The sequence below is a fragment of the Chenopodium album genome, chromosome 19 (genome assembly GCF_948465745.1).
Source record: "Chenopodium album chromosome 19, dcCheAlbu1.1, whole genome shotgun sequence".
Classification (NCBI taxonomy): domain Eukaryota; kingdom Viridiplantae; phylum Streptophyta; class Magnoliopsida; order Caryophyllales; family Amaranthaceae; genus Chenopodium; species Chenopodium album.
In genome coordinates, this window is record NC_137852.1 from 2,819,048 (window position 1) to 2,835,220 (window position 16,173).

Sequence of the window (16,173 nt, forward strand, 5' to 3'; positions counted from 1 at the left end):
TGGTAATAAATTGAACTATTTTTTATAGATATTGTATGACTTTTTAATTTTTATAAATCAAATTTTTTTCAAAAAATATTAAAGTACATATTACACTCCCGCATGTTTTATATGCGGCTAGGTACACATACACCATGTGGTCGCTTATAAAACAACTAAATAGCTTTGGTACTACTCGAGTAACCTCTTAAAGCTGACAAAGTAACTTCTATAAAACTAACGAGGTAACCCGACGAAGTTGATGATTTCTCACACGTAAAAATAAAAATGTAAATTCTCTAAAAAATGAAATGAAATGAAATACTCGTAACTCGCAATACGAAGTTATATTGGAGTACTTATACGGGGTATGGTATACGTTTGTTATTGAAAACAAGAAAGGTATCCCCTTGAAAAAGAAACCAAAGGAACTCGAACCCAGAAAAAGAAGAAGAAGAAGAGCTCGAAGTCGAAAATGGATGTAATCAAGACGCAACAGATCTCTTCTAAAGCCATCGAGAAGGTGGTTGTTCATCCATTGGTACTTCTCAGCATCGTCGATCACTACAATCGTGTTGCTCGCGACACTAAGAAGCGCGTTGTCGGTGTTTTGCTAGGCAGCACTTTCAAGGGTACCGTCGATGTTACCAACAGTTACGCCGGTAATTTCTAGATCTCAACTTCTCAATTTTACACAGTTTTGCTTCCAATTGCTGATTTTTGTAGTAATTCGTTTGATTGTTGGTTTTTGTTAGATTTAGGGTTTCGGATTTCATTTTTTTTGTTGTTATTGCTTTTGAATTGTAATGCGTTTGATTATCGGGGTATGTTAGATTTTAGGGTTTAGGGTTTGCGGTCTTTGTGCGAGTTTGAATTTTGTTGTTGTTGTTTGCTGAAATGTTAGGGTTTCAGATACTTAACATCGATGTATTGTGTGTGAATTTAAGGTTTTTAATTTCCATTGGAATGAATTTCAAAGCCTTTGTTCCTCGATGCATTTGAGAACTTGTATAGATTTAGCACTTTTGGAAGAGATCAGAGCTCCCGAGCTGAGTAAATGCTGGTGTTTAGCTTCCAATTTATCGAATTGTGTTAATTTTGGGCTGTTGGTGGAAGATGAGGGTCACAATTCAATTTCGTAGTATATGATGAGAATCCGTATCTATAGTTAGGATACAATGATCCTGCATCTATATTTTGAATAGGATGAACCGCTGCTTTGAAACTTCTGATTTAGATTGTTTCTAAATTGGTAACACTTCAAGGACATGAAAATTAGGGAAACACTGTCCAATGATTGTCATGCCATTGAAGAAGTTTAGTAGGTTATGCTCTCTTTACTTGGCGATTTGTATGAAGTGGACAATGATTGTGTAAATCATGTGGTTGGCCTATTAGAAGTAGCTAGGTTATATAGCTTTGAAGTCCTTGACGTTTGTCCTTTGTGAAAACTTTGCTCCATCACTTGGATGGCACTTATGAAAAATAGAAATCTGCCTCTTCTCAGTAGGGCACAGCCTGTATACTTGTCAATGGGTAAGTTAAGTAATTGATGTTCTTGGTTTAGAGCTGGACCCTTGATGTGGGATTTTCTTTTAGTATTGTTGCTTGTTAGCTCTAGATAGATACTATGTAGATTGTAGATATCCAGATATTTGGATGAGAATATATGTTTTTCCTGCCTTTGTGGTCAAACTACTCTTCTGACTCTTTGAAAGTGTTTTACATGCTGTTATCTGAGAGAAGTTTACTAGTTCTTTATGCGTTGCCCAACAGCTCAATTGATATTCTGATGTAGTGTATCCATGTATACAGCGGACAAGAATTGATTGTATTCTGATTTTATAGTTTGGTTTTACAATCCAAGGTGTTTGCTATCTATTCAACTCAAGTGATTAAACTAATACTTGTATGGTTTGTAACTTTGTATGGTAGCTTTAACCTGATAGATGAGGAATTCATTTTCTATCCCTCTCTATTTCTAATTTGGTCTTGTTTTGATATTTGACTCAAAAAATGCAGTTCCCTTTGAGGAAGATGACAAGGACCCCAGCATTTGGTTTCTTGACCACAACTATCACGAATCTATGTTTTCCATGTTTAGGAGAATTAATGGTAATTGTGTTCTGATTAACACACCTGGTATCCTTACCTTTATGGTTTTTAAGCTTGAACTTGATTTCATCTTGTACTGATTCTTCTTATTTTTCAGCAAAGGAGCATGTTGTAGGTTGGTATAGCACTGGTCCTAAGCTACGGGAGAATGATTTGGATATTCACAGATTATTTAATGAGTAAGATAATATATTTAATTTTTTTTTTATTTTATTTTTTTATTTTAATTCCGGTGCTCAAAATGAAGTTGCATTGTGATTTCCCGCGTTGTATTATTCACTCTTTTCTGGTCCTCTCTAATTTCTCACTTATGCTATGTTTTCTCCATTGTTATTTAGTAATGTAGACAATCAATTGAAAATTCGACTCATTCATAGGTGGTTCAAGTTACTTTTTTTTTTATTAGGATCTTGTGACTGATATATGCTTGATAACACTTGAGGATAAATCCATGGTAGCTCAACAGTTAGTGAAAGATATTGACCTTAATATTTGATGTGATCATGAGTTGATTAGCTAATACTAAAAGAGTAAAAGACATAGCAGTAGACCGTACTTGGGCTCAAGGGTAACTAAGATGGTGTTGTGGGTAAATTTAGTGAGATTTGGTGTAATCTATACACTATGAATTTGACTAATATGTCAGTATCTCTGTTCGTGCAAATTTGGATGAGCATAAGTTCTGTTAGTTTGGTGTAATATGCAAAGGACTTTGTATGGTTGAGCAGAATGTGTCAACATTACCCTATTTACTGTTAAGAATTTGAATGAGTTGTCTTTGTTATCTTTCGATTTCATCTTGAGAAGATGATTGACTAAACTGATTGGAACTTGATCTGTACACAGACTCTAAAATTCTGAACGTGTCTCTTACAAGGTTATTCAGCAATATATCTGTTCCCTTCTTTTTTTGAACTGACTATAGCTTTATATATATTTGGGGTTTGTAGCTACGTCCCAAATCCTGTCTTGGTGATCATTGATGTACAACCAGAAGAGCTGGGAATACCAACCAAGGCTTATTATGCTGTTGAAGAGGTCAAAGAGGTAAGATTCCAAGTTTGTTTATGTTCTGCTGCCTGCAAAAAATAGTAATATTGTTTTTTTAGGATAAAATTGGTGGACTTCTGTCAACATAGCATGCTTTTTCAGAGTTAATATGTTGCATTTGCTGTGAACTCTTTTTTGTAAGGTTTGATATTGGAAATATAATTCAGCTTCCACTCCATTAGCTATTTTAGAGTTGTATGTTTTTATTTACAGAATGCTACACAGAAGAGCCAGAAGGTATTCGTACACACTCCTTCCGAAATTGCTGCTCATGAAGTTGAGGAAATTGGTAAGTTTAACCACTCAACATGTATGATTGCTTCCCATTGATCTCTTTCTGTTTGTGGAGATGAAACTTGCTTGCTATTTTTTGTTTATAGTTCCAATCCCAGTGTTTCTGCATGGTATAGACCTTGTCTTGATGTATATATGCTAATTTTGCAGGAGTGGAGCACTTGCTTAGAGACGTGAAGGATACAACCATCAGTACTCTAGCAACGGAGGTAACTCCAACAATTTGCTATTTCTGGCTTACAGTTATTCTCATTTTGGATGCTTAAAATATGGAAAAGTGCTTCGATTTTTATCTGTCATCATGTTATTAGTAGGAGAATACTAACCCTTTTATTTTATGTGCAGGTGACTGGGAAACTTGCAGCACTCAAGGGGCTAGATGCTCGTTTGCGAGAGATTCGTAGTTATCTTGAACTAGTTATAGAGGGAAAACTCCCACTCAACCATGAAATACTGTACCATTTGCAGGTTTGTTCATTCATTTTTTTTTTCTTCCATGTGTTCTTAAATCCTCATGGCATGATTATTTGTTATCAGTATATGTAGGTCCTTCTGCCATTAATAATGTCTAGGAATCTAGGATGTGACCATATGTAGCTGCTTGCATGCTTGTATCTAATTTAAGGATTAGAAAATTGGAGACAAATGTAGATTAAAATTTGGTGTGTAGTTTCCGACATAATGAGGTGTGATACTATTAACTATATATTGAGATTATAGGAACCTTTTCCCACTCAAATTGTTTTTATTTGCTAAAGCATTGCTCTACAGTGATTTAGTGAATCCTCATTTGCTAAATAGAGAGCCACTTATGTATTTTGTATGATTACCTTTCAATTTTAAAAGATGGGGAAAATCTTGACATTGTGTATTCCACCCCCATAGAAATCGTACTTGAAGAATGAATGCACAGTGATATAATTCTACCAAATTTAGGTTGCATGTGTTGTGTCACAAACTCACGATCTCCTTCAACTGTGAAGAACCTTTAATTGTTTTTATTTTATATTTGTGTGTGCAAAGTGTTTTTTTTCTTGTAATTTTACCCTTTGTTTTGTATATCTTTATCTGTTGTTATTTCCTCTTTTCTTTTATGTTTATTTCATTCGGATCTTAAGGAAATTCCATTCCAAATGAACTCTAACACTTTAAGGGTAAAAATATACTTCAAAATATAGGTGTGTTGGATCTTATTGCTATTATCTTTTTTAGCTTTTAAATATGTAATTTTTCTGTAATTTTTTGTAATATGTACCAAAAGATGTTGTTATTACAAGATTGAATAGGAAATTGTGCAAGATTTTATATGAGACAAATATTTTTTTTTAAAAAAAAGAGGAAGTGTAAGCTTTTTATATGAGCAAATCTTTTTGAATGTTTTTTTTTTGTAGGTCTTTTAAACCTTTTTGCTAATCAAATGTGATTTAGCCTTTCTTCATTGCTAATTTTTACATCTATAATGAACTTTTCTTGCCTTTTTTTTTTTTTAATTATTATTATTTTTGTAGGATGTGTTCAACCTTCTCCCTAATCTTAGTGTTCCGGAGTTGGTCAAGGCTTTTGCAGGTATGAAAACAAAGTATTTTTTTTTTTTCTTTTTTGAATATTGTATGAAGTTTTGTATTGTTTTGTGATTGTGTGCCTGCTTGTTTTTGCAGTCAAAACAAATGATATGATGCTGGTTATATATCTGTCTTCTCTTATCCGAAGTGTGATCGCCCTCCACAACTTGATTAACAACAAGGTGAGAATTTTCTCTCTCATATCTATAGATAATATAACGTAATATGGCCAATAAGTTTTTAGTGTTTGTCACATACATAGTAGTTTTGTGGTGTACTAAAAAAGTAGGTGCTGAGATTCATCAGATTTATTACGTGTCCTCTTTAAAGTTATTTTATGAATTAAATTTCTTTTAATATACTCGCTTTTTGGGGATTTAAGTAGGTGCATTATTTATTTATTTATTTTTAATGCAAAAATAGAAATATTGCTATTGGATGTTTGTAAAAGGTTAACATATTTAGGACAGAAATCGAAGGAAGATTAACGGGGGAATATGATTTATAAATGATAGTACTAATAGATGATAGGTTATTAAACCTTTTCTGTGGCCTGAATCATTCTCACGAGCTTGACTGAAAACTAAGTTAGCAATGCAATATTCTGCATGGCATTTTCTCTGCCTACTGGCTCTAACTTACCCTTCTCTACAACATTTTTTGTATTCTCTATGATCTCTAATGCCTATGTTACTCCTTTCCATTAGTGTAGACTATTATTGAGTTGCTCCGAGTCATTTTGACCTACTTTGACTGTTTGTTGTTATGGGAACTTTTGATGGCAACCTGAAGTAACAAAACTATCACTAAACATTATATAAAATGATAGTTATTGGGATTTTTTTGCTCCTCCTTTAATAACATGGCTATGGGTTTTTGGGCACTTGGCTTGTGATTGGTTGGGACCTTCGCTACTTATTTTTGTTTTATCATTGATGTTTGTAGGGAGAGCCCTTTGTTGGGGTGTGGGGAGTTGGGGGTTGACAATGGTTCCCTTTTCTTTGTCATGACCATTGGCTTATAATTTGTAATATCTTGTATAAAACCTCCAGAAATTGTGTATCCCTGTTTTCCCCTCCTTTTCAAACTTTAAAAAATATCATCATTGTGTAAAAAAATTGGTTTTCAAGTATCAGATTTTCTTAGCTATTCTCTGGTTAATAACATAATACTTTTAGACGTGACTTCATGAGAAGCAGACTTAGGCTGCGTAACATGGTCGCATTGAGCTTGGGTCTAACATCAAAACATTGCCTATGCCATATGCTATTTTTCTCAAAGATATATGGTGCTATTGAGAAAATTAATTGTTGAACTTTTTTTTTTATTTGCAAAGAAACTATAACTAATTTGCTGGTTGTTTTGTTTTTTGTGCTATTTCAGATGCTCAACAAGGAGCATGAGAAGGCAGAAGACTCAAAGCCCTTAGCTGTACCTGCTGCAGTAGGGAGCTAAATTCAAGAATTGTAGCATAGTTAATGAGCTTCAGGAAGAGTACAGATTTTGCTTTCACTGCTATATCTAGAATTTGGGATGAAATTTGCTTACATGTGCCTAGTTAGTCTTTGCTTTGCAAAGTTGGGACTTGGGAAGGCAGTTCAATTACCCATTGCATGAGTTGAAGAGACAAATCAGATATTTTAAATGTGTTAGATGTTTGAAAGATGCCATTGTTTTCATCTGTTTCATTGTACCTCATATCTTGAGATGCTGCTGCATCTTTCATGTTTGGTAGCTTGATTACGATGACATTCATGTGCTCGCTCTTGCAGTTTTTATGCTGCGCAAGTGCTGTGTTAACATGATTATGTAATTTATTTACTAAGGTCTTCAGCCTGGGGCTACTAACATTTTCATGCAAAAGACTTGATTAAAGATGAGGTATGTATTCATATATTTGAGCTATAATGTAGAAATTGCTGAAAGTCTTATAAGCTGGTTGTCAGTACAAGAATTTAGATTTTATCCATCTGTTGCAGACTTGCAGTTGTTTGAGTGGATTAGGGGTGTCACATTATTGCCATCAGGTGCTGATATATTTGAATTGGACTGCTCTCGGCCTATCTATGTTGTTTGTCACGTCAGTAGGGTATCTGCTTGGTATCTGCCTACGGCCGAGTAAGATAATACCATGTAGTGATGGTTTTGGGAGGTCTGTAGAATTTGTCATTGTAGGGCAAGTGCTTTTGTTTCTAGTGTTTGCTGTCAACCAGTTATTATTTAAGGATGATGAGGCTGAAAGCTGCAATTGGGGTAATCAAAGGTTAGATAGTATATATGGTTTATTGTGTGGTCAGAGGCCCTTTTATGTGGTTTATTCCATATCGTATGAATTATTGGCGTTCTTAACCGTCGTTATAAGGTGGGATGAAGTTGTCAAAATCATTAGTCAGGTCTACGTTCTAACCTAGACTATAAAATGGTCCACATTTTGGATATTAAGGTACAAGTTGGAACAGATCTAGACTAGTTCAACAGGTTCAGTTCAGTTGAAACATAGAGTTGATATTCATTTTTACTTCAGCCACTCGCCTACAGCCTGCCTACAGGGCTACAGTCCTAAATTGCTAAACATCCAAAATCATCTTCTATTGAATTTACTTGCCCTAGTTTCATTGAAGAAAATAAAAATGTTGGGAATAATGGTTGAAATAGGTGAAATGTAGAGCTTAATGACTGGCTAATCCTATATAATACTATAAACTACTGCATTGCTAGCTCTACTGTTTGATCAATTCTAGGTGTGGTCGCAACTCGTTTCGACTTATTTGAACTTATCTTTTATACCCGTAGTTTGGCGCACTACAATGACGAAGCTATGTATCATTGGTCATAATTGTGGATGTGTTAAATGTGTATGCTCAAATGCGCGTAGTTGGTACATTTTTGGATGAGACGATATAGACGTAGGATAAGTCTCCTTACGTTGTGGTCTGTCGTAACTCACCGTATGTCAAGATAATTCTGCTATGTAGATTGTAGACACTTACTTTGGATTGTTGTGGATTATTGTCCTCAATTATGAGAGTAGATGAATGCGATTAATTATGAATCACAAAAAGGGCATTTGTAATATCACGTAGTTATCATTTCTGGTAATCTTTCACTCTCTTCTTGCATTCTTACAAACTCAAATTCTCTATCATTCAATAAGGCTGGACCGTAGGAGTATGAACAAAGCCCTGAGCCCACGTGCACCTCCCAGTCACTGGACCCTCACTTGTCAACCTACAACGCCAAAATTATACATGGGTCCCAACTCTAACTATCTATCTATCATCCTCTTTGAACCAATATTATTGCCAATTTGCCATATATGGCCATAATCACATGTGTGTTGTATAAGGATTCCACGATTATTGAATATTCACACACATTAGGAAAATTTAAACGTACACTACACAAACACCCCTTTTTTAAAAAATTAATTGCGATAGTGTAAGTAGAGTTAGCGACAGAGAATTAATAAGATAATACCCGTGGTATAATATCTATAAAGTATGAACTCACTAACTTAAATTCCGTGCAACGTGTGGTTGTTTTGAGAAATTTATGTACTATGTAATAGGGTTTTACCAATAAGAAAGTGGTAAAACTAATCAAAAACAAATGAGAAACCTAAGAAATATTAAGTGCCGAAGACTAAAGTTTAAATTTTCGTCAATAAAATTTTCTTTGGAGGTTTTAAAGATACAAACATCCCCAATATTTAATTAGAGAAACCAATCAACAGATACTCTATTACCTTCCCTCCAAAATTGCACATTTTTACACCTCTCTGTTTTCTCTCTCCTCTGTATCTTTTCTTTTTTTTCTTCATTGCTCAAAGCTCTCAACTTTCTCAATAATGGCGCACTTTAAGCTTCACCCACTGAAGCCCACTAAGTAGACAAGCTCAATGAAAATCTACCCAGAAAAAATGAACCAAATTTACACTATTTTATTGCTGTTTTCTCTCATTCCACCATTACTTTCCCCTGTTTCACCTACTTCTATTTCTTCCAATGGAAAACTTAGAGATGCCCAGAATTTGTTGAGCTTCAAATCTTCACTCCTTAACCCAGAAATCCTTCAAAATTGGCAAAATTCCACTGATCCATGTCAATTTACTGGTGTTTTCTGCAACAATTCCAGGGTTACTTCTTTAGATTTCACCTCACTCTCTGTTTCCACTGATTTTTCCTCTGTTTCTACTCATCTTTTCTCTATTGAGCTCCTTACTTCTCTTTCCCTCTCATCTTCCAACATTTCTGGGTCTCTTCAACCCTTCTCACTCTGCTCTTCTTCTCTCTCAGAAATTGACCTCTCCCACAACTTCATTTCTGGGTCAATTTTCAATTTGTCCCGGTTTTCGACTTGTTCTTCACTTACAAGTTTAAACCTCTCTTTCAATGAATTAGATTCTACAAAAAATTTGAGTGATGTTGTTTTTGGGCTTTCCCTCAAAACATTAGATGTTTCTGGAAATCAATTATCTGGGGAGGAAGTTCTTCCATGGGTATTATCTCAAGGGTGTGAGAATTTGAGTCACTTAAATTTAAAGAGGAACAAACTTGAGGGAGATTTTTCTCTTTTTAGGTGCTCAAATTTGGAGTATTTGGATCTTTCCTTCAATAATTTTTCGACTCGAATTCCTAATTTTGGGAAAGATTGTCTTAGTTTGAAGCATCTTGATTTGTCTTCAAACAAATTTGTTGGTAAGATTGAGAACTCACTTGTAGAGTGTAACAACTTGAGTTTCTTAAATGTGTCTCATAATCAGTTCAATGGTGAATTTCCCTCACTGCCCTTGAAAAGTATGGAGATTCTCTACATGAGCACTAACAATTTTCAAGGTATGATTCCTCAGAATTTTGCTGATGATGTTTGCTCAACTTTGGTGAGGTTGGATCTGTCAGTCAACAATTTTTCTGGTATGATCCCTACTGGGTTTGAATCTTGTTCTTTGTTAGAGAAATTCGATATTTCGAGCAACAATTTTACTGGGGATTTGCCTGTTAATATGTTTCTAAAAATGGGAAGTTTGAAGAAAATAAAGCTGGCTTTTAATCTCTTTAAGGGTGTTTTGCCTGATTCTATCTCTATGCTTAGTAGCTTAGAGTCTTTAGATTTGAGCTCTAATAGCATTTCAGGGGAAATCCCACCTGGTATTTGTCAAAACCCTGAGGGAAAGCCTAGCAACTTGAAAGAACTCTACCTTCAAAACAATGAATTTATTGGCCATATACCGCCTAGTATAGGTGATTGTTCTCAGCTTGTTTCGCTTGATCTTAGCTTCAATTTCCTTACGGGTAGAATCCCAAGTAGCTTGGGTACTTTAACCCAGCTTAAAGATTTGGTAATGTGGATGAACAGGCTTGATGGGGTTATCCCTTCCGAGCTTGCAGACAATCGAGCACTTGAAAATTTGATTTTGGACTACAATGAGTTGACTGGTCCCATTCCCTCTGGCCTGACGAACTGTGCAAATTTGAACTGTATTTCATTGTCGAGTAACAAGTTGAGTGGAACAATACCATCTTGGATAGGTAACTTGAATAATCTTGCCATCCTCAAGCTCTCCAATAATTCGTTTTATGGAGAAATCCCACCTCAGTTAGGAGATTGCAAGAGCTTGTTATGGTTGGATTTGAATAGCAACTTGTTGAGTGGGAGTATTCCTCCTGCCTTACCCAAACAGTCAGGGGCTATTGGGCTTAATGTTAGGAAAAAGTATTGGTACTTGAGAAATTATGGAGGAAATGGGTGCCATGGGACAGGGAATTTGCTCGAATTTTCCGGTATAAGGCGCAAGGCTGTTTATAGAATCCCTACTATATGCAAATTCCAGCAAATCTACCTAGGTCATACTCAGCCAAATTTTTATCACAATGGATCCATGATTTTCCTTGACCTTTCCTATAACAATCTCCAGGGTAGTATCCCCAAAGAGCTCGGCAACATGTTCTTTCTGTGGATATTGAATTTGGGTCATAATAACCTCTCTGGTCAAATTCCTGAAGATCTTGCAGGGATGAAAAACATCGGTGTTATGGATCTCTCGCATAACCATCTCTCAGGGTTAATCCCACCGTCTTTAGGCAGTCTTTCTTCCTTGACGGATGTGGATTTGTCAAACAATAACCTCTCTGGTATGATTCCTGTTACAGGACAGTTAGAGACTTTCCCGGCTTCTAGATTCTCCAATAACACTGGCCTCTGCGGGTTTCCCCTGCCAATTTGCAGTAGAAACACGAGTGGAACTTCGTCTCATCATAGAAAGCATGGAAGGAAGACTTCCATGGCAGCAAATGTGGCAATGGGAGTGTTCTCCTCTCTATTCTGCATATTCTGGTTGATCATAGTGGGCATTGAACTGAAGAAGAGAAGGAGAAAGAAGGAAGCTTCGCAGGATACATACATGGACGGTAACACAACTTCTGCTTGGAGATTTACCAGTAATCGCGAGGCATTGAGTATCAACCTTGCAACATTTGAGAAGCCCCTTCAAAAGCTGACTTTTGCCGATCTTTTACAAGCCACAAATGGGTTCCATGATGACAGTTTGATTGGCAAAGGTGGGTTTGGGGATGTCTACAAAGCTCAGCTAAAGGATGGGAGTGTGGTTGCTATTAAGAAGCTGATATATATGTGTGGGCAGGGAGACAGAGAGTTCACTGCTGAAATGGAAACCATTGGGAAGATCAAACACCGGAACCTTGTGCCTCTCCTGGGATACTGCAAAGTGAGGGAAGAACGATTGTTAGTCTACGAATACATGAAATATGGATCCCTCGCAGATGTCTTACATGATCCAAAGAAGTCCGTAATAAAGCTGAATTGGGATGCAAGGAGAAAGATAGCAATTGGGGCAGCTCGAGGCTTAGTTTTCCTTCATCATAATTGCATCCCACACATAATTCATCGTGACATGAAATCTAGTAATGTCTTGGTAGATGAAAACTTAGAAGCAAGGGTATCTGACTTCGGGATGGCTAGACTTATGAGTGCAATGGATACTCATTTGAGTGTGAGCACATTGGCTGGTACCCCAGGATATGTTCCTCCCGAGTACTACCAAAGCTTTAGGTGTTCAACCAAGGGAGATGTGTATAGCTATGGTGTGGTGTTGCTGGAGTTGCTGACAGGGAAACAACCTACAGATTCAGCTGATTTTGGTGAATATAATAATCTTGTAAGCTGGGTTAAGATGCATGTGAAATTGCGAATAAGTGATGTATTTGATCCTGAGCTTATGAAGGAAGATCCAAACTTGGAAGTAGAGCTCTTGCAGCATTTGAAGCTTGCCTGTGCTTGCTTGGATGATCATCCATCAAAACGGCCTACGATGTTCGAAGTCATGACGATGCTAAAGGAAATGCAAAGTCGTAATTCAGCAGCCATCGTTGCCACAGAAGATGCAAGTCTTACTGCCATGGGAGGAACAGGAAGTTTCAGCACCACATTTGATGAGCTAGAGATGAGCATAAAAGAAGAGCCTGAAGAAAATTCCCAGCATTAGCATTTGCCAATCAAACAAAAAATTTCACTGAATCATGCAACAATTAATGTATGTTTCACAATAGTAGACTTTATTTCTCATTTTCTTACATAGGTGGTAATCTCCTCTGTTTCCTTGGTTTTAGAGGGTCACTTCTCACTTGGTAGTTTGTACATAGTCCTAGAAATGCTAGTATGTTTCTCTCCCTTGCCTTTGCATGAATACAACGTGAGATTGTGAGAGGGTTGCACCGATATAAGAAATTGTTGTGCCAAAAATCTTACGTAGTATGTTATTACCTTATAATCAGAAACTTTGATATACATTGCTTACATATATGAAGCTGTTAACATCCACATTATAAATATTGAAGTGAAAATAATTTTATGATCCCTGTTCAAAATAACCTAAAGGTTACTTAGTCTTACGACAATCTAATGATTGAAAAAGTGACATAGATATGTGTGCAATTCCAACTGTGAAATAAGCAGCACCCTCTTTTTTACATTGTCACTTCAGAAAACCTTTAGGATGGAACACATACCATTGCAGGATCAGGAAATCAACTTATGAACTGTTTGGAGATATGCTCAAACCAATTGAATCAGAAAGTTCTACAGAATGGAGATGAATAGCTTTGGTAATCCTGCTTTTCAGTCAAAAATTCTGCATTTTTTTCATCATAGTACATTTCACAGGTTTACATGTAAACTGTCAGCAACAACAAATCAGTACACTATCCTACGCATTGCTTTGTGTCAGTATTTTTCATCTTCGTTACCACTTACCAGCCAAAACTGCTCCTGCAGCTTCTACCATACTCACAAACTAGTTGATAAGACTTAAAAGAGTATATAGACAGCAATCCAAGCAAAACACTTCCGAATTTGATATGTGCACTGTCCAGAAGCCGAATACTGAATTAATATGATCAATTTCCCCAGCTTCAACAATCATACTGACATTTCAACTTCCATCAAACTGTATTTAATCTATAAACTTCAAACTTCATACAAAGCCATGAAACCTCAACCAATAATCTCAATATCCTTGAACCCCTAAAGATCAGAACCAATGTAAAACTAATCAGTAACAAAATTACTCTTTAATTGCCATTTCATCTTCATCAGCAGGCCTAACTGACTGCTCAAACTCAGCATCCATTATAACTCCATCCATTATATGCACCAACACCTCACCTCTCTTAAGATTAACTTGTTTTGCCCTAACCCTATCAACAACCAAAACCCCATCAAAATCCTTTGAAATATACAATGCAAATCCAGAGATTGAATCATATGACATACCCTTTCCATCAGAGAGTAAATCAGTATAAAGCTTTTGAGGAATCGTCGAAAAACCTAGTACATGAGAAACCGTTGCATATACATTGTCCAACTCTTTAGGATCATAACTGTGGTTTGCCCTTAATCCCAAATCACGTTCAAAAGCCTTTTCAGAGGGCACAAACACTGTAAATGCAAGATCATCAGGTAACATTCCAACCATCATTTCCCCAAATTTACCCAATTTCTCATTCTTTGAATAAATGCCCCTAATTTTTGAGGAATCATTCATTTTCCCAATTGAAACATCAGGTAATTTAAACATTGACAGAACTACCACAATCATACAGCATACTGATACTAGAATGAGCATTTTAAAAATTGACTGATTTAACATCTTGCCTATCATCATAATTTTCAATGGGAAATGCAATGAATTCACCTCAATATAGCAAATATTGGCTAAATGTGCTGTTAATTTGGATGAATATAAGCTTCTATTAACAGATTATAAATTTATAATCAAACAGAAACTGAAAAAGATGATTCCTTTTCTGGGTATTTTGTTTGAGGAATGAAATTACCTGAATTTGATGGATAAATTGAGGGAAAACAAGTGCAGATTTGAAGCTTGAGGAGTTATTACTATCTGTTCTGCTATGATTTTGTTTAGAAGTTTGGTAATAAGCACGTTCTTTTCCTCAGAGTAAGCGCCGCAAAAACGTGTGTTGAACACTTGAGCAATGCAATTTTACATGGGTTTGTAACTAAAATTATACAGCATTAGACAACAAGTTTTGGGTTATCAAACGATTAAATTGAGCCCATGAATTAATTTTTGGCTCACAAGTCACAATGGTTCATGTTCATTATAATGACCTAGAAAGTTGGGGCTTCAATAGTTTATCTATAGTTGTAAAAGTAGTGAACTTCAGGTGAAAAAGAAGTTATTAATGTATTAACTTGAAGTAATATGACAAACTAAGCCTATTGTACCAATTGGTTGCTGGTGTAATAGTAATTGGGACTAGTTTTCAAAAAAAAAAAAAAAAAAAAAAAAAATTGGGACTACACTTGGTAGGGGGACCCGTGTTCGATTCCCCGCGACAACAATTGGGAGGGGAGTGGAACCTAACCACCCATAACTAATCCCCAAATCGGAACACCAAAAAAAAAAAAATAAATAAATAAACTAAGCCTATTGTGTGATAGATATTTTATGGCTCTGCTTAGCTAATAATCTGATATTTTCACATAAAACAATACAAAAGTGTATTATTTTTTTTTTTTGAAACCCAAAAAATGTATTATTATCTATAATAATGCAATTATAAATTTCAACAATCATTATCAATACGACTATACCGCGATATGAGCTAAGATAAAGCCTATTGTGAAAATTGTTCGCATCTTATTATTCCACTGTGGAGAAATGAGAAATAATTAACGAAACTAAAATCTGACTCTCCCATAAGTCCATAATCAATTGATTTAAATATTGAACCTTTCTCTCTAACTCAAAGTAAAGAGTGATACTTTTAGAGTGGGCTCATGTCCAAGTTACACAAGTCAACATAGTACGAGAGATTGAGTTGGGCCATTAATAATTATACTACTAAGTAATAAAAAGACAACTCACATGTGATGAAATTCATTTAAATTCCATTTAAAAAATGCATATCATGAACTGCCCTACAGTATAGAATAGTGTTAAATAATCAATTTACAATTTTAATGGGCTAATTCTTTAACAGTTGATAATTTTTTGGAGGAAATCTCCTCCTAGACTCAAAGTGGATAACTCTTCTCTTCCTTGATGGGTATAGCCAACCTAAACCTACTTTACAAAGACAACAAAATTTCTTTTTCATCAAATGTTTATCTTAAATCATCAAAAATGGATATTAATAAATAAAATTTAGTACAAGAATTGTTTTCTATTGAAATCTAGTCCAACAATTGTACTAATTTATACAATAGGCCTTTTATTTAAATATATAAAAACAATCATTATACTCCACAAACTTCATCATAAAATATAAATGTACAACTTAATTTGGATTGTTTATGTTGTACTAAGAGGAAGGTGATCCATCGTTGTAGCTTCCAAATCTTAATTTGTTTTGGGGTTTCGTTACAAAACATGTAGGCCATAACTAAATATCTCATTGGAGGTGGTTGAAAAAGTACGTAATTATTACAATGGACTACATGTAGTGGCCCATATTTAGGCTGTACGACGAATATTTTGTCCTTGTTCAATTATATTTTCCTACTTGGGTCAATCTGTTTGCTACTTAGGGATCCATAGTACTATCAATTTTCTATGTTTTATGGGCCAAGGCCCAAACAATTAAAGAGTATTATCATGTCTCCTAACCAACTAAAATTCCGATATTCAATAGGT

The 16,173-nt window shown here is 35.5% G+C and overlaps 3 protein-coding genes across 3 annotated transcripts; 2 read left to right on the forward strand and 1 right to left on the reverse strand.

The window, feature by feature from the left end:
- The first annotated feature begins 361 nt into the window (after positions 1 to 361).
- On the forward strand, positions 362 to 6,896 carry LOC145593808 (26S proteasome non-ATPase regulatory subunit 7 homolog A-like). Its single transcript, XM_081650175.1, has 10 exons — positions 362 to 641; positions 2,002 to 2,094; positions 2,192 to 2,273; positions 3,045 to 3,141; positions 3,358 to 3,433; positions 3,589 to 3,647; positions 3,784 to 3,906; positions 4,947 to 5,004; positions 5,097 to 5,182; positions 6,384 to 6,896. Exons 1-10 carry the CDS (start codon positions 455 to 457, stop codon positions 6,453 to 6,455), a joined length of 933 nt encoding a protein of 310 aa, XP_081506301.1. The 5' UTR covers positions 362 to 454; the 3' UTR covers positions 6,456 to 6,896.
- Positions 6,897 to 8,598: 1,702 nt separating this feature from the next.
- On the forward strand, positions 8,599 to 12,812 carry LOC145595051 (systemin receptor SR160-like). The gene has a single exon (XM_081651406.1). The coding sequence runs from the start codon at positions 8,899 to 8,901 to the stop codon at positions 12,499 to 12,501; it is 3,603 nt and encodes a 1,200-aa protein (XP_081507532.1). The 5' UTR covers positions 8,599 to 8,898; the 3' UTR covers positions 12,502 to 12,812.
- Positions 12,813 to 13,578: 766 nt separating this feature from the next.
- On the reverse strand, positions 13,579 to 14,139 carry LOC145596120 (uncharacterized). The gene has a single exon (XM_081652542.1). The coding sequence runs from the start codon at positions 14,137 to 14,139 to the stop codon at positions 13,579 to 13,581; it is 561 nt and encodes a 186-aa protein (XP_081508668.1).
- Between the last annotated feature and the right edge of the window lie 2,034 nt (positions 14,140 to 16,173).